The 20,387-nt window shown below is 53.3% G+C and overlaps 1 protein-coding gene across 1 annotated transcript; it reads left to right on the top strand.

The window, feature by feature from the left end:
- On the top strand, positions 1–19,518 carry EPHA2 (EPH receptor A2). The gene is given in 18 exon segments (XM_042479394.1): positions 1–154; positions 6,024–6,091; positions 6,756–7,416; positions 11,363–11,518; positions 11,978–12,054; positions 12,056–12,311; positions 12,905–13,029; positions 13,149–13,308; positions 13,427–13,529; positions 14,301–14,356; positions 14,531–14,656; positions 14,807–14,989; positions 15,122–15,183; positions 15,423–15,632; positions 16,429–16,578; positions 16,751–16,944; positions 17,197–17,352; positions 18,320–19,518. Coding segments are annotated over 18 exon segments (2,934 nt in total). The 5' UTR covers positions 1–69; the 3' UTR covers positions 18,426–19,518.
- The last annotated feature ends 869 nt before the right edge of the window (positions 19,519–20,387 follow it).

Genomic DNA, 20,387 nt, shown 5'->3' with positions numbered 1-20,387 from the left:
TCCCAGTCTTCTTCGCCTTCCCTTCTTGCGGGAGAGCAGAGCATCCCCTCCGCCGGCGCAGGCAGGGCCATGGCCAGCCCCGGCAGCCCCCGGCTCCTGCTCCATCTGGCCCTCCTGCTCCACGCCGCCCTCCAGGGAGCCCGGGCCGAGGAAGGTGAGCAGCAGCCAAGGGACTCCCCCGACCTCTGCCCCGGAGGAGCAGCCAGCCAGGGGGCTTCGGGGAAGGGAGCTTCTCTGGGCAGCAAGGGCTCCTGGGGCGGAGGGAGGTCTGGGGGGGTCCGGCTGGCAATGCCACTTTCCAAGTGAGCCCCCCCCCCCCGATGCCCCTTGGCAGCCCCTGAATGCCAGCCCGAGCAAGCCCCCCTTCCGGCTTCTTTGGCTCTTAACTCCAAAGCCAAGGCTGATTCAGAGTGGAGTCCAGAGCCCTTCCTTCCTTCCTTCCTTCCTTCCTTCCTTCCTTCTCCCGGGAACAATGCAGGAGCCTTGGAGGCAGAGAGAGAGAGAGAGAGAGAGAGGGAAGGGGGCTCCTGGGCATGTGCCCTTTCCTCTCCGGGGGAACCAGAGGGGCCTTGCCCTGAGCCTGGAGGAGTCCAGCCAGCTGAGACTCCTGGGTCAGCCCCAAGACCCTGCCCTCGGGCTCTGGAGAAGCAGGGGGCCCTTGGAGCCCAAGTGGCAGAAGGGCGAGGCGGGCAGGTGGCCTTTGGCAGAGCGGGGCCCCTTCCTTCCTTCCTCTCTCTCCAGGCCCAGAGAGCTCCTGCTGAGGCTCCCAGGGCCAAGAGAAGGAGCCCGTCCTCCCTCCTCCTCCTCCTCCTCCTCCTCTTGGCTGCTCTGGTCCCTCTCTGACCCTTGGCTGGGCCTCCCTGAGCCCCTTCTGCTGACTGAGGAGCCCAAGGAGCCAAGCGGCCGGGCGGCGAAGTCTTGCCAACCCTGAGGTCTGCCTGGAGGCTGGGGCTTGGTCCAGAGCCCCCTCCGTGCCAAAGCCTCCCTTGCTTGGCCTCTTCTTCCTCCGTTTCCCGCTTGCAAGGAGACTGAGGAGGCCCTTTGGAGGCCCGGGAAGCAGGGCGGCCCAGGCCGAAAGGCAGCCCTCCTTTCATGACCACCACCAGCATTCGGCCCTTGACAAAGCCATCCCGAAAGACCGGTCCAAAGCTGCCCTTCAGGTCCCAGAGATGGAGAGGACGCGGTGAGGTTAGGACCCCAGGGGTGGGTTCTGGCCATGGAGGCGGCGCATGGCTGGATGTGGGGGGGGGGGGCTGAAGAGGCATCGGCCTCCAAAGCCAAGGAGCCTCCCCCAAAGGCCCCTCTCCCTGGCTTTGGGCAGCGCTCTCTGAGGGGACTTCGGCATTTGCCTTTCCCTCAGAGCAGCTTCCCAGCCAGGTTTCGGCTGGAGGACCAGAAATCGCCAACCTGCCTCTTGGTCACTAGTTGCAGAACGGTTGGTGATCCCAGTCTGGAGCTGGATGTCTTGCCAATGGAGCTGCCTTTCCCCGTTGGCTTCCCCATGGCTTCTGGGTCTGTGGAAGAAGGCAGTTCTCCCAAGGCTTTCATGGCCGGCAGCCATCGTTTTCTGGGGGGTTTTCGGGGGGCTCTGTGGGCATCTTCTAGAGGAGTTTCTTCCTGACGTTTTGCCAGCATCTCTGAAGATGCCAGATGCCACAGATGTCAGGAAGAAACTCCTCTAGAAGATGCCCACAGAGCCCCAATGATGGCCAGCTTGCCCACGCCTAGAGAAGGGTTGGCGTTTTCTGGGCTTAAATCCTGAGACCTCTCACCTCTTCCCTTCTTTTCAAAGTGAGTCCAAGGAAGGGCTTGGCTTGAGTTGGGCAAATGGGGTCACTGACTGTAAAGCACCCAAACACTTGTCTTGTGTTCCGACTGTGAGGCTGTGGCTGGATCCCATGCAACCCGTCCTTCGTCCATAGGACCAGTTTGAGGTGAATGGTGGCTCTGGGGCACTGACTGACGGAGAATGGCTCCTCTGCTCAGGATCTGTCCCTGTGTTTCTGCTGAGCTGGCGGCCGGAAGGGGCTCTGGGGAGAGGCATGTGTCTTTGTGCATGGATGCATGGCCAGGCTCCACAGGTTCCCATGCGCTGTTTGCCGTGGGTGCTCACTGAGGCACGGCGCTGGGGCTGGCTTCCTCTCCTCCTCCCAAACCAATCTTTCCATGCGGCTGAAAGAGGCAGAGGCAGAAATCACAGGCTCTGGAGGGAGGAGGGCAGCCTTTAAAATTAACTCTGGAAGCTGGTGGGAAAGGAAACTGGTTCCAGATGCTGCTTGCAAGTATTTGAAGTGGAGGATCCAGAGAAGCCTCAGAGGCCAGGCAGCTAACAGGGACCCTCTTTTTGAGAGCGGGGGGCCATTGGGGGCAAGGGCCCCTCCTGAGACAGAGAGGCAGTGGGGCCTAGCTGTTGGAGCTTCAACTCCCATCAGCCCCAGCCAAGGGTGAGGCACAGCTGGGGACTCAGTCCCTCAGGGACTTTCCAAGGAGTAGCTGTCTTAGTCCCTTGCAGGATAAAAGGGAAGAAGTAAGAGGGAAGGAAAAGAGAGAGAAGGAAGGAAGGAAGCAGGGAAGGTAGGTAGGTTGGTGGCAGGACCTTTAAGACTAACTGGTTTCTATTTTCACATCAGCTTTTGTGGATATAGGCCCACTTCCTCAGATGCACTACAGAGTAGTAATAAATACTCAGGTAGAAAAGCATATTTGCCCAGTTGTGGGCATGAAATAGGATCCAGAAGGATGCCAATTGTGACCCCGGCCCTTACATCTCTGGTGGTCAGTTAGTTTTGATGGGAAGTCAAGATGAATTCGATTTTTATAAACGAAATAGACCTGGTGACTCTGTTTAGGTAAAGCCTCTTCATTCTAGTCCTCTTTTTCAAATGAGAATGATAATTTTTAAAATCCCAAATTGATTTGGCAGTTTGCGGAGGGACGAAGTGATGGGAAAAGAATGCAATATACCCAAATCTAATCTGCAGGGTTTTTGGTTCTGGGTTAGGGCTGAACGGTCCTGGCACAGCCCTCCTCCCAGCATCCTTTTCCAGCTGAAGCAGAGTTGCCCTTCAGCTCGGCTCTGGAGCCCTTGAGACCCAGGTTCAGGAGCGGTGCTTGCCCTGTGAACCCCCCGGCATGGCAGCCCTTGCAGCGACGCACACCCATCTTTTGACGCCAGCCGCTTGGCGGCCCCAAGGTGGGCGCAGCCATGCGAGATCCCCACCTGCGCCCAGGAACTCCTCACCCGCGGGACAGAAACAGAGGCACTTCCAGAAGAGAGGAGCATCGCAAGTGCCGACACGTTGCCCGGCAGTGGCACCGGGGCAGGCGGGGAATCTTGATCTTAAATTGCTGTTGTCACCCGAGAGGGGATTTCCAAGGGAGCCCAAAAAGGATCACACAAGCGCACACCCGCTGTGCCTCCCTTGGAAGGAGAACTTGAGTAAAAGTATTTTTGGGAGGGGGAGGGATATGACACAGTTGTGCCCCAAAGAACACCAAGCCTCCTCATATGACACACACAGGTTTGGCACGATCTTCGGTGCCCCCCTCCCCCCCCCCAAAGGTCTCCCTGGCGCTGGATGATGATGCCTCATTTATTCACCTCTCTTTCCAGGCCGCTCCCATTCCTTGGGGCAGGATGCAAGCATTTTTAAATGACACACATCAAGATAAGGCTGAGCAAAACCAGAATCCAAGCACCCTTTTTTGTCTCTTAAAAGCAGGGCTCTCTCTTGCTGCCAGAGCTGAGGCCAAATAACAACAGTAAAAATGAGTTTTATGGCACTTCCAGAGATGTTCTGGCTTTGAATTTGCAGAATGAATGTGTGGGGGCATTTCTGTGGGGAGGAGGGCTGCAAATGCCTTTCGGTTTCCCCATCTCTGGGATCAGCCCTTCAAAGCCACAGCCAAGGCCCTGCTTTGAGCCAGAAAAGCCCTTTCAGGTGGGAGCTCAGGCCTGTCCTAAGAGTCGGGGGGGGGGGGGAGGCAGCGGCTGGTTCATTGGTCCCTCTGGGGCAAGAGGACAACAGGACCCCCTTTTTGTGGGGTGTCAGAGGCCATTTTGGAGCCCTCCAGACTTTGCCTGGAGAGCATTTTTAGCTTCTGGCTTCTTCTTGTTCTGTGGCTTCAGGTTGACTCTGACTCTGCCAGGCTTTTCTGAGCAGGATTCATCCAGAGGGGCTTTGCCATTGCTGTCCTCTGGGGCCGAGAGAGTATGACTTGCCCAAGGTTAGCCACAACTCACCTGGGATTTGAACCCTGGTCCCCTGGAGCCTGAGTCTCAAGCCATTGCTCCACGCTGCCCCTCGTTGTGTCTGTTTTAATAGGGTTGCTTGTTTGGTGGGTTTTCCCCCCTCTTGTTAGTAAGTTTTAGCTGTTGTTTGCTTTACTCTCTGTTGTAATCCTGAGTTATGCAAAAGCAGGGTAAAAATTAAATGGCTGCAAAGAGGCAAACCTTTCCTGGTTGGGTCCCTCTCTGGAGCATCCCTGGTCCAGGTCTTTAGGGCAGAAGGGCCTGGGAGGGATGCCCTCCCCAAGGAAGAAAGCTCCTCTTCCCCGCCATGGCAAACGAAATCCTGTTCTCCAACTGGGCTGGTTCATGGAGGGCATCTTGTGCCCTGGATCTTGGGGCTTGGGGTGGGCACCTGGCCTGGGCTGAGTTGGGCCTCTCCCTTTCTCTCGGGTGACCTTTGCCCTTCCATGGAGGGCCCCCACCCTCTTCCCAAACACTAGACTCTGCTTTACAGCCGGTTGTTCAGCGCCTTCTCCTCGCCCACAGGGAAAAAATCTATCCGGTTCAGCAAAGAGCAAACTTGACTGCCAGATAAGAACAAGACAGCTGGACTTCCGATGTTTTCTTTGCCATTTTGCTGACAAAGGACCCCAGTGAGGGCGGGGGGTGCCAGGGGCCTATGATAGGAAAGGCTCTCAGAGGAGAGCCTTCTTGGGCTTCAGCAATGCCTGCTGCCCAGAGGAGGATGCCAGCGGTCAAGAAGACCATTGCCGTTGTGGATGGGTGCCCTGCTTGGCGCTTCTGCTAGAGACGCAAGTGCCCCCCACCATGTCTCCCTTGGGAAGGAAGGAAGCAGGGCAGACATCCATGCAGAGACCCTCCTCTGGGCCATTGCTTAAGGCTCATGCAAGCCTCCCTGCAGGGCTTTCTTTGGGAACCAGAGGCAGATGAAGAAGACGCTTCTCTCTCTATCTCTATCTCTCCCCAAAAAGCTAAGGCAAACCCTGCTAAGGCCGGCTTTAGTGGATTTAGGGGGCAGTGTGGAAATATCCAAAGCATTGCACAAGGAAGGGATGGGAGGGGGCCCAAAGGCCTTTATCTCACCTTGCAGGTAGCTGTCATTTTCCACTCTTGTGAGAAAAAGCTTACACAATTTAGCAGGAATTTACAGCCTTTTTAAAAAATGTACTTTGCAATAAGATATCAAAGAAGAAGAAATACTGACATGTTGTGCTTTTACAGGTGTCTCTGTGTATTGTGAGGGAGGGGACACAGAGAGGCACCCCGGCCCACCTTCTCCTTGCGCCCACCGATTGCCCCAAGGAATCTGTGCCCCCTGCCTCCCACTTTGCCCTCTTAGGCGGGCAGGGGTCTTGCTTTCCTGGCAGCGAAGGTGCTCCAGCGACACTTGCAGTGTTCCCCTTCTTGCTCCCTCCTTCTAGCCAATTCTTAGGAGCCACTTTTGATGAAATGGTTGCCTGCATTCAGCACAGAGGGAGGGAGATTTTAACACTAGGGGTCACTTTAAAAAACAGTGTCTCTGAGCATGTGCAGAGCTGTTCCCTACTGTGACTGAGCGTCTGGCTTTTGGCATGTCTTCAAAACCACTGGGAGCATCTCTGCACCTTGAGCATTTGGGGAAGCAAAAAGGATTTCATTTTGTTGCTCTGTGTTGCCTTTACTCCCCAATGACTTAGTGGCCACAGTTGTCTCCCCCACACAGACGCTTTCGTCCCTGCGTGGCAGTGCCAAGGCCAATGCCTCCTCCTTTCTCTTTGTTCCTTTCCTGCAGTTGTCCTGCTCGACTTTGCCCAGGCGCAGGGGGACCTCGGCTGGCTCAACTATCCCTTCGGCAAAGGAGTAAGTCCAGATTCTTCAGCACTGACTCACTCCTGGCTCAGCCAAAGCGGCAAGGCACACCGGCAATGGCCCCAAACGCCCAGATATCTCAGGGAATGGTTCCTGACCTGCCTTGCCCCAGAACTAAGAACCACCCAGTTGCCCTGGGCTTGGGAAGTGAAAGACTTCATGTAGATCAGAGCCAAATGGGGCAGGGGCTTGCTGCTTTTGCTTTTTAGTAGGGCAGCAGTAAAAAAAAATACCCAAACAAATATCCAAACTGTTTTGTATGGAGTTGTTAGTGGGACTGGGTAAAGCTGCCCCGATGACATTGACTGCTGGAAAGTTGCCTTGCTAACTGAATCAAGCCTCCATGTGCAGAGGCAGTGGGTCTTGGGGGACAGACTGCAGAGAAGACTATAGAGTCTTCAGGACCTAGTTTGTAGGTTTCCAAGGACCTCTGCCTAGCCAAAATTGAAAACACCTTGATAGATAAGACAGACCTCCTCCTTCTAAGACATATCTGCTGGAAAGCTATAGGAAAGAGTAAACAGCCACTGCTATGCTTTCTTGTTAAAACCTGCTTTAGCTAAGATCCAAGCATTTCCAGTGGCAGTGAGTTCCACAGCTTAGTTGTGCAGTTGGATGATGATGATGACTATGACTTTTCTGTCCCTTGTACCAGTGGGATCTTCTCCAGAACGTCATGAACGAGTCCCTCATCTACATCTACTCCGTCTGCAATGTCATGGAGGGGGACCAGGACAACTGGTTGAGGACGAACTGGATCTACCGCAGCGAAGCCCAGCGCATCTTCATCGAGCTCAAGTTCACCGTCCGAGATTGCAACAGCTTTCCCAGCGGGACCGGCACCTGCAAGGAGACCTTCAACCTCTTCTATGCCGAGTCGGACGTGGATTACGGCATCAATTTCCAGAAGCGCCAGTTCCGCAAGATTGACACCATTGCTCCAGATGAGATCACAGTGCGCGAGGACTTTGACACCCGCAACGTCAAGATCAACCTGGAGGTGCGCTCTGTGGGGCCACTCACCCGCAAGGGCTTCTACCTGGCCTTCCAGGACATTGGTGCCTGCGTGGCCCTCCTCTCCGTCCGCATCTACTACAAGAAGTGCCCAGGAGCCGTCCGCAACATGGCGACCTTCCCCGAGACCATTGCGGGGGCCGATTCGCAGGCCTTGGCCAAGGTGCCGGGGACCTGCGTGCGAGATGCCGTGGCCAGCGAGGACCCGCTCCTGCACTGCAACTCCGACGGGGAATGGCTGGTGCCCATCGGGGAATGCCTTTGCCGGGAGGGGTACCAGAAGGACGGCGACAGCTGCAGAGGTAACGCGGCTTTCGGGTCATTTTCCTTTTGTGCCGATAAATTCCTAGCAAGACCGTGGAGGACATGAAATCTAGGATTAATGTTCCCCCGGCTCTTCAGAGGCCCCTGGTCCTTCCAGAAAGGGTTTGGGGCAGCCCTCTGACATTTTCTGGAGGGAGCTCTTGCTGTAGCTTTTCTCTCAAAAGTCCCCTTTTGCCTTATGAGAGGCAAATAGGAAACCAGACGGCCAGTGGTCCAAAGGGACCCATTTCCCAGCTGCCCCTATCTATATGAGATTTGGTATTTGGCGAGGAGGGTGGTCTCTCCTGAGTTGCTCCGATTCTGGGGTCAAGTGGGACCCATGGTGGGTGGAAGGAAGGAATATGGTCTAAGGAACAGAAGGTTGGCATGAGTGTGGCTGGCATGCCTGGCACTCCTTGTCCAAATGGTCTGTCCCCCTCCCTGCACTCCCTCAGCCCTTGGAGCAAAATTTCCCAGCTCTGGGAGGGTGTTTCTTATGGCCAGGCAGGCTTCCTTGCCAGACAAAGGGCCAGGGAAGGAAGCAGCAAAGGAAATGGCTCCTCGGTTGCCTCCCCTTCTCTGTGCTTGGCTTGGCCTTTCACTCTCTGTGTGGCTGCAGAAAGCTCTTGCCAGTCTCAGTAGGGGATGTTTGGGATGCCTTTGCAGGTCAGTAGTAACCCCAGGAGCCTCATGCTGGGACTCCTCATGATTCCCTGTGCTCCTGGCTGGTGATGCCATAGTGGTCCCGGCTCTGGGATGCCATGGCCAAGTTCAAGACCCTCGGATCGGGGGGCAGAGAGGTCTTGAGGGCTGTGGGTGCCTGGTAGAATCCACTTTGGCATCTTTGGAGGACAGATTCTTATTTGCTATTGCCATCATTGTGAGTCTGGAGGTGCATGGAAGCAATATAGTCCCCCACTCCAATTAGGAGAGAATTGGCGTATGGGGAACCAAGGAGAGGTGAGAGGGGCAAGGTCTGTCTCTCGCTTTGCCCCTGGCTCACCCCCCCTTTTGCCTTTTGGGAGGAGAGAAAGGTCAGGGAGGGGGGCTTTGCCTTAGGAATGTGCCTGGCTTTGCAAAAGAAGGAGATAAGGGCCCTCCAAGGTTCTGGTGCAAGCCTCCCACCCCCAGCTCCCCCTCTCTTCCTCTGCCATTTTTGGCTCACCTGACCGAGTCCTTTATCAGACTCTGCTCCTGCTGCCACCAGCCATTTGTGTTATCTTGTGCCATCAGGGGCCAGACGGGGAGCAGAAATATGGGCATTATTTTGAGAAAAGGCAGAAACATTTTGGGAGGGAGAGAGCAGATCTCTCTTTCTGCTGCATTGGAGAGAGGAACATGCTTCCCGCCTCTTGGCCAAGGATGGGCAAATCCTTTGTGGGGGCCCTGTTCTGGTGCAGTCCGAGCCCCACAGTGTCCGTCCCTGCCCAGGGCATGACCCTATGGGCCTGCTCTGAAGGTGGTTGGAGTCTTTGCTTTCCACCTGCGTTGAAAGAGGGACCTGCCTGGGAAAGGTTGGCTGTCCCCCTCCTGACCCCTTTGGGCTCCCTTCCCATGGATCTCATCTTTCCGCTCCCTCCTTGCCTTTCCCTAAGACCCCCATGCTATCTGTCAGCCCTCCCCGCTCTGCCCCTTTGGCTGGGTTAGAAACAGGCCAAGATGACACAATCTGGAGCTTCTCCGGTGGTTCTGGGAAAATGTGGTGTTTGTCCACAGACTGGGCACCCGAGCATCTCCTTTGCTGTCTCCCTGCGGGACCCTCAGGAAAGCCCTCTCCACAGACACTGGTCCTCTGTCCTGCCTGAATGGAGGCATTGTGTCCAAGGAAAGGAGGCAGGCAGGCAGGCAGGGAGGGACTCCATGTGTCCGTGAGGCTGGCGTGGGGACCCTGCTGGCGCATAATCCCCCTCATTAAACCAGAAAGGCAGAGGCTGGGGCAGGCTGACAGGTCCCTTTGTCCCCCCTTCGCCTCTCCCTCCCAACTGTCTCCAGAGCTGGAATTGGGGTTTCTCCAAGGGGTTCCTCTGCTCCCCAGAAGCCTCCGTGTCCTTTCTGTGGTCTCTCCTCCAAAGGCTGAGAATGAGCCTCAGCATCCCATTCCTGGAAAATCCCATTTATTAGGCCAACACCTTTTGGTGCTAAAAGTGTACTTTTGGGTTTCACATGCAATTTCCATTGTGCGCACACCTTTGGGTTACAGGTGCAAATCTCCGCTCCCTGATGCATCCTGTGTGTAACTCAAGCTAGCAGAATTTGGTGTTTCCTAAAGCAATATTGTTCACCTGAAAAACTCTGAAAAACTGGCTTCTCTAGTCAGTGTGCCAGGAGTGTGTGAGGAATGTCAGACAAAACATCTTTCCTGTCTCTTCCTGCCTTTCTGTGCCCCTCTCCCAAAAATATGTGCCCAGCCCAGAGGTTCCTGCTGGGCTTGTAGTTTGTGCTCTAGGAAGCTGGGATCCATCTTTTCAGGGCTAAGTCGCACAACCAATGAGTAAGTTGCTGCCAGCAAGAGATCATGGCAAAACTGTCTGTCCCCTTGCCATTCTTGAGGAGCATCCCTGCCCCAGAGGCTCCCATGGGGCTTGCTGTGGGCTGCTCAGGGCACTTCCCAGGGCACTGGCCAGAAGCTGCCTTTCCAATGAGCCAAAGCAACCATTGAGAGGGGGAAAGTGCCAAATGTCCATGTGCATGTGCAGTTGGCGTCGTCAGCGTCTGTTGTCCCAGCCCTTGCCCTGTGCCACTCTCCTCTGGTCTCAGTCCGTTTAGTCGGAGGCCGCCGCTTCCTCTAGCAAAGGAGGGGGTGGGGAAAGGAATGTGCCCTTTTGTGTCAAGATATGCTGACCTTCCATCCCTTTGGCCTCTGAGAGAAGGGAGGCCTATAGGCAGGAAACAAAGACAGTTTATCTCCAGGAATAAACACAGATATTATTGGCGTCCTGTGCACAGTTTCCCTCCGCTGCCGGCCTCCTTTTTACCTCCTGCTTGCCCCCCCAGCGGGCCCTTCTTCTTACCCACTTTGGGCATTGGCAGGAAAGGTGCCAAGCAGGATGCAATTCACTTGGAAGCTCCCTCTCAGGTTCCCCTCCTCTCAGACACAATCCCTGAAAAGATTTCCTTGTCCCATTCCAGGACCGATTGGCATACAGCCCAAGGCACTGGCTAGTAGCCAGGTGGCATAGTGGCCAGAGGAGAATTCTTTAAGTCAGAGTCCAGAGCAGCATCAGGATGTGGGAGACTTGGCATTGCCACTGCCATCCAGGCACCCTAAGTTTCTTCTTTTGGAAGCTGAATGTAGGAACCGAATGTAGCCGCCCCTTCCATCCAGTTTTAAAAAACATACATTTAGGAATATTGTGTTCAGTTCTGTTTTACTTTAATCTGGTGAGAACTGCCTCCCGGCTGCTTTGCCCAACGGCCTCCTGCATACTTGCCTCTGCAATTGCATCCCCCAGTTCTGGGCAAGAGGAAAGGCGCTGGCAAGTTTCTAAGCTCTTGGCAGCTTTTTGAGAAAAGGAATCTCTACCTGGATGGCACTGTCTTGTGGGCAGAAGAAAAGCCCTTGGCGGAGAAAGACCTCAGTGGGGTTTTGGGGTGGATTGCCCAAACGGGAGCCAGAGGCCCCTAGGAACCTCTTCCTCTGCGGATCCCGCAAGGAAGTGACAGGATCCAAGGGGACTTTGCAGAGCAAAGCTGGTTCCTGTGGAAGAATGTACTCATCCAGGAAACGAACATGAATGGCTGGCTGAAGCCCAGGCAAAGGCAGGAAGGCATTTCCCCTCCAGAAACCCCCTCCTTACCCCATACATTTGTGTGGGAACGTGGATGGCACCCGCGAAGTCAGCACTGACACTGGAGCTGAGGTGGGCTGGTCCACGCTCATTTCCCCTTGGAGTTACATAGTTCTAGGGAGACTAAATCTCTTCCTTTTATCTGCTTCTTTTGCAGCCTGTTCACCCGGGTTCTTTAAAGAGGACGTCTCCAACAGGGCCTGCTCAAAGTGCCCCTCGCACACGCTGCCCTCCTCCGAAGGCTCCACTTCATGCCCTTGTGAGGAAGGCTACTTCCGGGCCCCACAGGACCCCGTTTCCATGCCTTGCACCCGTAAGTAGGACTCCTGTCATCCAGGGAGGGACAAAGGGGTTTCAAGGCCATTCCCCTGCTGCTCCAGTGCCCTCATTCTACTTAGCAAGTGTCACCAAACTGAGCAGCTCACTGTGTCTCTACTTTTGTGGAAACCAAGTGTCCCTTGACCCACAAAGGGAAGAACAGGAGAGGGAGGGCACAGATCTGAGGGTGGTTGCTAAGTCTGATGGCATTGACATCTGATCCTCCATGTATGGACGTAGCTTGCTAGCGTTTAGGGGGTAGCAAGCTGGCAGTTGTGGGTAGAAAGTAAAGGCAGGAGATGGAGGGAATGCAAAGGCTGGGGTCAGGGTTAGGAGGCAGGAAGGGCAGTGCAGAAAGAGAGACCCAGGAATGGAAGCCAGGAGTGCTCAAGCCAGGCTCTTGAGCAGATGGTTTCTCCAGTAATGAGGATGTCCCCCCTTCTCTGCTCCACAGGCCCTCCTTCTGCTCCCCACAACGTCATGGCCATTGGTTTGGGGGCCAAGGTGCGTCTCCACTGGCTTCCCCCCCCTCAACACCGGCGGCCGCACGGATCTCACCTACAGGGTATCCTGCGAGCAGTGCTGGCCGGACCTGGGAGACTGCCGCCCCTGTGATCCTGGCCTCCGCTACTCTGAGGACCCCCAGGACTTCACCAGCACCTCCCTGACGGTCAGCGACCTGGAGCCCCACGTTAACTACACCTTCACCGTAGAGGCCCAGAATGGCGTCTCCTCCTTCAGCTCCCAACGCAGCTATGGCAGAACCAGCATCAGCGTCAACCAGACAGGTCAGGGACGCGGCATCAGAGCCAGGGAAGGCGACCCTAGGGCTGGGGATAGACTGCTAAAGGGGTCAATTCAGCTGGTGTTTCATGCCCTGCCTGAGACCCCTGAGAGTCCATCTCTGGACTGGCCAGGCTCAGCCTGTCTTGATCCAGCAGAGCTGCCCTCATGGGCAACACGACAGCGCCAACAGTGCGGTCCTCTTCCTTGGTTTCTGGGCACGTTGGTCTTTAAAAAGCAAACAAGCCAGTGGGGGCATGAAATACAGGGGCAAGTGTATGGTGTTCTTATTTATTAATACCTTGCAGTGTTTCTGGCCCATCCTGCAGCAGTAGATCTTGGGACAGGATGAAGTCAATAAAAGGGTCTTGCAAACTGATGGCCTTTTGGTGGAGGGATATTCTCCCCCTCTGGTAATAATCTCTTTAATGCAGTAAACATTCAAAGAACTAAGACACCTACTTGCTAATAAGACCAAGCTTTTGAGTCTGCAATCCTTTACCGGAGGTGACCAGGCAGAGGCCATGAAATTTCTAGACTGGGGGCAACCCACAGCATGCTGATCTCACTCAGCCCCTTTCTCTTCTTCCCTGTTCAGAGCCCCCCCGAGTGACCTCTGTGACCATGGATAGCCGCACGGCCACCAGCCTGACCTTGTCCTGGACCGTCCCTCCCCGGCAGCAGAGTCACGTGTGGAAATACCAGGTCACTTACAAGAAAAAGGTACCTGTCCTCCCTTAGCTCCCCAGGGCCCCTGCCAGCCTTCCCTCTCTTGCTGGCATTTCTCAGAGGAAGCCCAGCTCTCTGGGTTTACGTGGCATGTTTCCCTTTGGCTTTGGCAGAAGGAGGAGCACAGCTACTCGGTGGTGCGCTGCAGCGAGAATTCTGTGACACTGGCGAAGCTCACCCCTCAGACCAAGTACTTGGTCAGTGTCCAGGCACTGACCCAGGAGGGCCAAGGGGCCTACAGCGTGGAGCATGAGTTCGAGACGCTTGCCGAACGTGAGTCTGGAGGCGGGGAAGCTCCGATGGTTTGCGTGGAAACAGAGGAAGGGGATGGCAGTCTTTCTGGAGAACGACACGTTCCCTAACCAAAGTTTCCTCTCCGTTTCTTCTGCAGGCGCTGATGGCACAAACAGTGCAGCCGTTCTTGGGGGTGCCATTGCCGGAGTCATGTTCATGGTTTTCATGGTGGCAGCAATTGTCTTCTTCGTTCGCCGAAGGTCTGTGTTTTATTTTTAAGACTATCTCAAACGGGAGAGGGTCCATAGTTTTAAGAAAGCAGAAAGCTGGAGGAGGCTTTGTTCTCCATGACGTCTGTCACCCTAGAACCTCTAGTCTAACAGGCTTTGCAGGTTTCTAAACAATCCCAGAGCCTTTTGTCCAGAGGCAAAAGTGGGATGAGTATGCATTCTCCCAAAGCGTCTTCCGTTTTCTGTCTCTGACCTCCTTTCCAAAATTTCCCAAATGAAGAGCTGGCCTTTTTTGATAGAGTTGCCTCTGCTGAGAGAGAGAACAGGAGGAATGGCGGAGGAGGAGGTTCAGTCCATGATCCCTGAAGCCTTAGGCTTTGGAAACATCCATTATAAACAAAAAAGGATGCTTTGGTTGCCATCAAAAGTTAGAGCTGGAGGGAAACAAGGCTCCTTTATGCTGCGGTGCCTTCTCCATTTGTAAATCTTTGTTTTAAAGCAGAGAGTTTGCACCTTTTCACTTGCGTGTGCGCAGACACATTACTAATAGACAGAATGTGCCAAAACCGGCAAAGGCAGGGCCATATAAAGGGACCTTCCAAAACACGGGAGGCTATCTGACCATATTCGTTCAGGATCAGTAGAATAAATTGGTTGGGTGCCTACAGAGCCTTGGTATCCTGACATTTCAAGAACTCAGATGTTTAAAAGACTCTGATAATGGCGCTTCCCTTCTTCCGTGGGAGGAGGCAGCATGGCAGGAACGTGGCACCTCTCAATCCGTCTCTCCTTGCTGTTTAGGAAGAAGCACTCAAGGGCTCGGCAGATGCCAGAAGATGTTTACTTCTCCAAATCTGGTAAGTTATGATGACCATTGGCCAGATCAGTGCATTTGGCACAGCTTGACCCAGTGGCCAGTTCAATAAATGGGCAGACAGAGAAGTGAGGAGGAGAGCATTGAGTCAGTTTGTCTTTGCAAACTACCTCTTTCCACTTCTGCTCCCCTGACCTTGTGGCCTTTCAACTCGCAGACCAACTCAAGCCACTGAAAACCTATGTGGACCCTCATACCTACGAAGACCCCAACCAGGCTGTGCTGAAGTTCACAACCGAGATCCAGCCTTCGCACATTTCCCGGCAGAAGGTGATCGGGGCAGGTAAGACACTTGCTGGCAACCCCACACCTTGTGATCGGCCGCAGGGACATATTGCGACCGAGAAAGGAATCGCAAAAGCTGCCTTCATCTGGCCCATTCTGGTGGGTCTTTGGAAAGGTCCTTCCAGCTCTCCTGCTTTTCTCCTCCCAGGTGAGTTTGGCGAAGTCTACAAAGGGACTCTGAAAAATGGCAAGAAGGAAATCCCGGTGGCCATCAAGACCTTGAAATCCGGCTACACGGAGAAGCAGCGCATTGACTTCCTGAGCGAGGCGAGCATCATGGGCCAGTTTTGCCACCACAACATTATCCGCTTGGAGGGAGTCATCTCCAAATGTAAGCAGCTTTTGTTGGAACAGGAGGGCTTTGGCGGCGACCTTTGGCTTCTGGCTCTTTGTCTGCTGGAACAGTCCTGAAAAGCAATGAGATCCACTGGGGTTCAAAGGACTTTTCTCCTTCCTTTTCCAGATAAGCCCTTCATGATCATCACAGAATACATGGAGAATGGGGCCCTGGACAAATTCCTCCGGGTGAGAGTGCTGCTGCTGCTGCTGCTGCTTCTTGTTGTACAGACAGTGAGGGTGTGGAAAGAGGGTCCATCTCTCAGTGGATCATCTCTTCCAAACTCCCAGAGTATCCTGACAGTTGCCTGCCTGTGTTGACCCTGGGATCCCTTTGGGAAGAGGACAGTACCCTTATTCTCCTGCCCAGAAAGTGCCTCCTAATGCTTGGTTGGCTTCTTCGTAATGCCACTTTCCCTTCTTGCCAGGAAAAGGACGGGGAGTTCTGCGTCATCCAGCTGGTGGGCATGCTGAGGGGCATTGCCTCGGGCATGAAGTACTTGGCCAGCATGAACTATGTCCACCGAGACCTGGCTGCCCGCAACATCCTGGTGGACAGCCAGCTGGTCTGCAAAGTCTCTGACTTTGGCCTCTCCCGTGTCTTGGAGGACGATCCCGACGCCACTTACACCACCAGCGTAAGCAATGCCTGGCTGCTGCCCTTACATCCTAGATTAGGGTTGTGTCCCTGCATCACCAGCAGAGTTGCCCAAAGAGCGAGGAAGAGCCATGTTTGCCATCAGTTTTTCATGGAGGGAGCAATTACCATCCTGAATGAATTTGACCCAAGATTGCACTATTAGAAGCTGACCTATATAGAGTCAAGCCATTGGCCCATCTAGCCCATTATGCCAACTCTGACTGGCAGGAGCTGCCTGGAGCTTTAGGAAGGATCCTTTCCCTGCAGGTTCTGTAGACCTCCAGCATTGCTTGGTAGTCTCCCATCCGAGTATTAAAAAGCCTAAAACAGCTTAGCTTTCAAAATTGGACAGGATTAAGGACATTCAGAGGAAGATGGTGGGTTGGTCTCATAGAAATAATAACGGAAGAAGAGGGAGAGGTCTAGGATACTTTGGCCTAAGAAGTCGAAGGAACACCTGGCTAACATCTGGTCAGAGGTGATCAGTAAAACAATCAGTAAAATACACACATCCTCCAATCAAAGTCAATCTGGTTGAGAGTCCTGGACTGAGGAATAAATAGCTGACGGGAGGACAGAGCGGAAGGAATATTTCCTCTCACGGCGGGTGGCTGAAATCTCTCTCCTGGGAACAGAAGGATCTAATCACGGAGATCTCTCACTTGCTTCCCTATCAGGCAGGTCATTGCCTTAAAGGGGAAACATATTGGAGAGTCTGGGAAGTTGGAGGGCTTTTTCTCCCTCAAGGCTGGAACCAGAGGCCCTGATGTTGTGGGTCATTTTGCCCCTTGCAGGGTGGGAAGATCCCCATCCGATGGACAGCCCCCGAAGCCATCTCTCACCGGAAGTTCACTTCAGCCAGCGACGTCTGGAGCTATGGGATCGTCATGTGGGAGGTCATGTCCTACGGCGAGCGGCCGTACTGGGAGCTCTCCAACCATGAGGTGGGTCCTTCATCGTGGCAGAGTGCCATGCCCCTGCCTGCCTGCCTCTTCAGTAGTCTCCTTGGTTTGCTTCTTCAGTAGTGCTTTTGGGGCTGGGATGAGGGGCAGGCGGCAACCCTTCCTTGGCTTCCTCGCTGTTGCTCAGCCTTCTGCTCCTTCTCTTCCTGAGCAGGTGATGAAAGCCATCAATGAAGGCTACAGGCTGCCTGCGCCTTTGGACTGCCCTTCGGCCATCTACCAGCTGATGATGCGCTGCTGGCAGCAGGAGAGAAGCCACCGGCCCAAATTCAACGACATTGTCAGCATCTTGGACAAGCTCATCCGCGCCCCAGAGTCGCTCAAGACTTTGGCTGAGTTTGACCCCCGGTAAGTGCGGCTCTCCCTTCTGCTCTCCATTCTCTAGCAGAAATCTTGCATCCTTCCTATAGCTTGGGAAGCATTGTTTGTGCTTCTTTCCTTTCCTCTCCCACTTCCTTTGAGACAGATACATGCAAGAGGAGGTCCAGGACTAAGCTTCCCAACAACAGTTCCTCCAGAGTCCTCTGCAAGCCCCTGTCCTCCCTGCCCCCAGAAAAGACCTAACTCTAAGGAGTGGGGGTCCCTTTTTTGTCTCTGAAGGGTCTCCATCCGGCTGCCCAGCACCAGCGGCTCAGAGGGCATCCCTTTCCGGACGGTGGGCGAGTGGCTGGAGTCCATCAAAATGCACCAGTACACTGAGCACTTCCTCTCCGCTGGGTACAATGCCATTGAGAAGGTGGTGCAGATGACCAACGAGTGAGTCTGGCTTCGTGGGCAGAGATGCCCACAGGGCAAATGGACAGCCTTTCTTGCTCTGCTCTCTTCGTTTCTTCTTTTGCTTTTCAAGCATTTGTTCCCCAGGTGTAGCTGGAGCATGGCCTTTCATTTTGAAAGGACTCTTGGTTGGATGCGAACATTGCGGTTGTTGTTGTGGTGGTGGTGGTGGTGGTGGCAGCTCAAAGCCAACCCTACCATTGGGAAGTTATTTCAGAGGAGGTTTGCCTTCTTCTGAGGAGGATAGTGTGTTAACCAGTGGGGTTTTATGGCCAAGTGGGGATTTGAACCCTGATCTCCAGATTCAAAGTCCAACACTCAAAACCCCACGCTGGCTAATGTCCATGCTGTGGACTTTAGGCCACTTGATAATCTGTGGCAAAATAAGGAGAATGTACATCATCCAAACTGGGCACATCTTCCATTTTAATCTGCTCCAGAAGATCCTAATGTTGTTTTAAAATATAAATGCAACCCAGGAAATTGCCTTCTGCTTCAGTGTGACTCAGTTTCCAGTTTGCATATCTTCATGTATAAATGCATGCCCTGATTGTATGCATATGGCAGACTCACAAGTGGCTGTGCTTGGAGCCTCCTCCTTCCGTCCCCAGGGCTTTGTGGGGCTCCTGCCAGAAACGTCAGGAGAAGGAGAGCCAAGCACAGACCCCCTGGTTTAGCCATTTTAGGGGGCTGCAGATCCCAGGGGTGGCCCATGAAAAGCTAAGGGCTGCCTTAGATCCCTTACCTCTTTTCCTGCGGCAGCAGCGGTCTCTTTCCGTATGATACTTCCATAGGAAAGATGGAGAGACCAAACTTGGAGGAAGGAGGCTGTTGGGGAGAGATGTATCCCACCCTCTGCACTCTTTAACAGCCACAGCACTGTCCACCAATTTCATCAATAATAATGATAATAATGATAACCAAACCTTCCTTTTCTCCCCATTTCCAGGGACATCAAGAGGATTGGCGTCCGCCTCCCTGGACACCAGAAGCGCATTGCCTACAGCCTCCTGGGGCTGAAGGAACAGGCCAGCACCATTGGCATCCCAATCTGAAGTGGATGTCGCCTGCCTTTCGTTGGGAGCTGCGTTGCCTGTTCTTGCGACTCAGTGGCCAAGCCAAGGAGCCTTTGGCAAATGTATTTCCTGGTACATACTTGAAATGGAGACTCCACATGTCCTTTCTCTGGCCAATGATGCTAATGGGCGACAAGGCATTAGATGCCTGCCTCCTCCATACTTCCTCATCAGGGCCCTGTATTTATTGCTGGGCCTCTGTTTTTGCACACTGAAAGCACTGCCTTTTGGTATCAGAAGTCTCCCGGATGAGTCCTGGGAAGATGCCTCACTCTCTGGCTGTGCCTAACCAAGGAAAACTTCCAAAAGCCGCATTTCATCCCACCAGCGCTGGAGCCTGCGCATACTGTTTGTCTCATGCTCCTCCCTGCCTTGCATTTCACTTGCTCCGTCTGCAGACCCCACAAGGCCGGGCAGAGCAGCACAGGGCCCTTGGTTCATGTGCAAATGCACATGCGCTTTGCTGGGAAGGCGGCTAGTCCAATGATCTGCTTATTTCCGCGTTCGGGAACTTGGAGCAAATGTTACAAAGCTGTTTTTATAGGTGCCTTCAAGTCTTTTGCCTTGGAATAGAGAATGGAGGCAGAATACCTGGAAACTGGTTAGGACTTTGCAGATTTTGGAGGATGGAAATTGTGGTCTTTGTTTGCAGGGTTTTTTATTCAGGAACGGAAGGCCTTTCCTTTCACCTTCCCATTGTTTAAGAAGCCAAACATGATGGTTATCGAGAACGAGGCCTTGCACAGACTGTGGCATTTTTTGAGTTTCAGCTTTGAAGTGGTTTTGTCAAGATGACCAAAAGAGACTCTGCATTGAGTCACTCTCTTGCTGCCTCCCCTGTTATTTATTCCTCTTTTCCAACTGTCGCTCTTCATTCCTCTCATGCATTTGTTCTCTTTTCATATTATTACGTTCCTTGTTTTGTTTCTAATTTATTTTATTTTTTTATATTTATTGATTTCAAAAACTGACTCGTTGCTGGCAAGGATAATCCTGCACAATTTAAACCAAGATAAGTTTACTTGTATGGATGGATATTCTCTAGCTTGAATAAAAATGTTTTTATTCTTTATTATTGTGTAAGCTTATGTTGTTGGGAATAGAATCATAGAATCGTAGAGTTGGAAGAGACCACAAGGGCCCTGATCCAGTCCAACCCCCTTCTTCTGCCATGCAGGAAATCCAAATCAAAGCATCCCTGACAGATGGCCATCCAGCCTCTGTTTAAAGACCTCCAAGGAAGGAGGCTCTATCACCCTCCGAGGAAGGAGTGCATTCCACTGTCGAACAGCCCTTACTCTCAGGAAGGTCCTCCTAATGTTCAGGTGGAATCTCTTTTCCTGGAGCTTGCATCCGTTGTTCCGGGTCCTGTTCTCTGGAGCAGCAGAAAACAAGCTTGCTCCCTCTTCAATATGACATCCCTTCAAATATTTAAACAGGGCGATCATATCACCTCTTAACCTTCTTTTCTCCAGGCTAAACATCCCCAGCTCCCTAAGTCCTTCCTCATAAGACATGGCTTCCAGACCCTTCACCATTTTAGTCGCCCTTCTTTGGACACATGGCTCCAGTTTCTCAATGGAATAAAATGGGATGAGTCCAGGTCATGGCCAAGTCTTGCCTTGGCTGCTTCTGGTCCGGAGATAAAGTGGGATTTAATACTGGATGCAAAACCGGTTGCAGAACAGCAAGAGTTTTAGGCCAGTCGCAAGACAAGGGCTTCTGCATAAATAGCTTCTACATAAAGGCACAATTAATGCTATAGGACTTGTACCTCAAAGACCTTATGGGCCACTCCATTCGCATGTCGCAGTCTTGCTCTTTTACAGTGCTCCATTCTTGTAAGTCAACAGACCTCTAAGGAGCAATCGTTCCAGTTTTTAAAGGCTTCCCATCCGAGCTCCTCTGCCATTATACTGTTCTTATGGGCAGTTTCTGGGC

Source organism: Sceloporus undulatus, chromosome 7 (genome assembly GCF_019175285.1).
Source record: "Sceloporus undulatus isolate JIND9_A2432 ecotype Alabama chromosome 7, SceUnd_v1.1, whole genome shotgun sequence".
In the NCBI taxonomy this organism is placed as follows: Eukaryota; Metazoa; Chordata; class Lepidosauria; order Squamata; family Phrynosomatidae; genus Sceloporus; species Sceloporus undulatus.
This window is presented reverse-complemented; position numbering and strand designations above follow the sequence as displayed.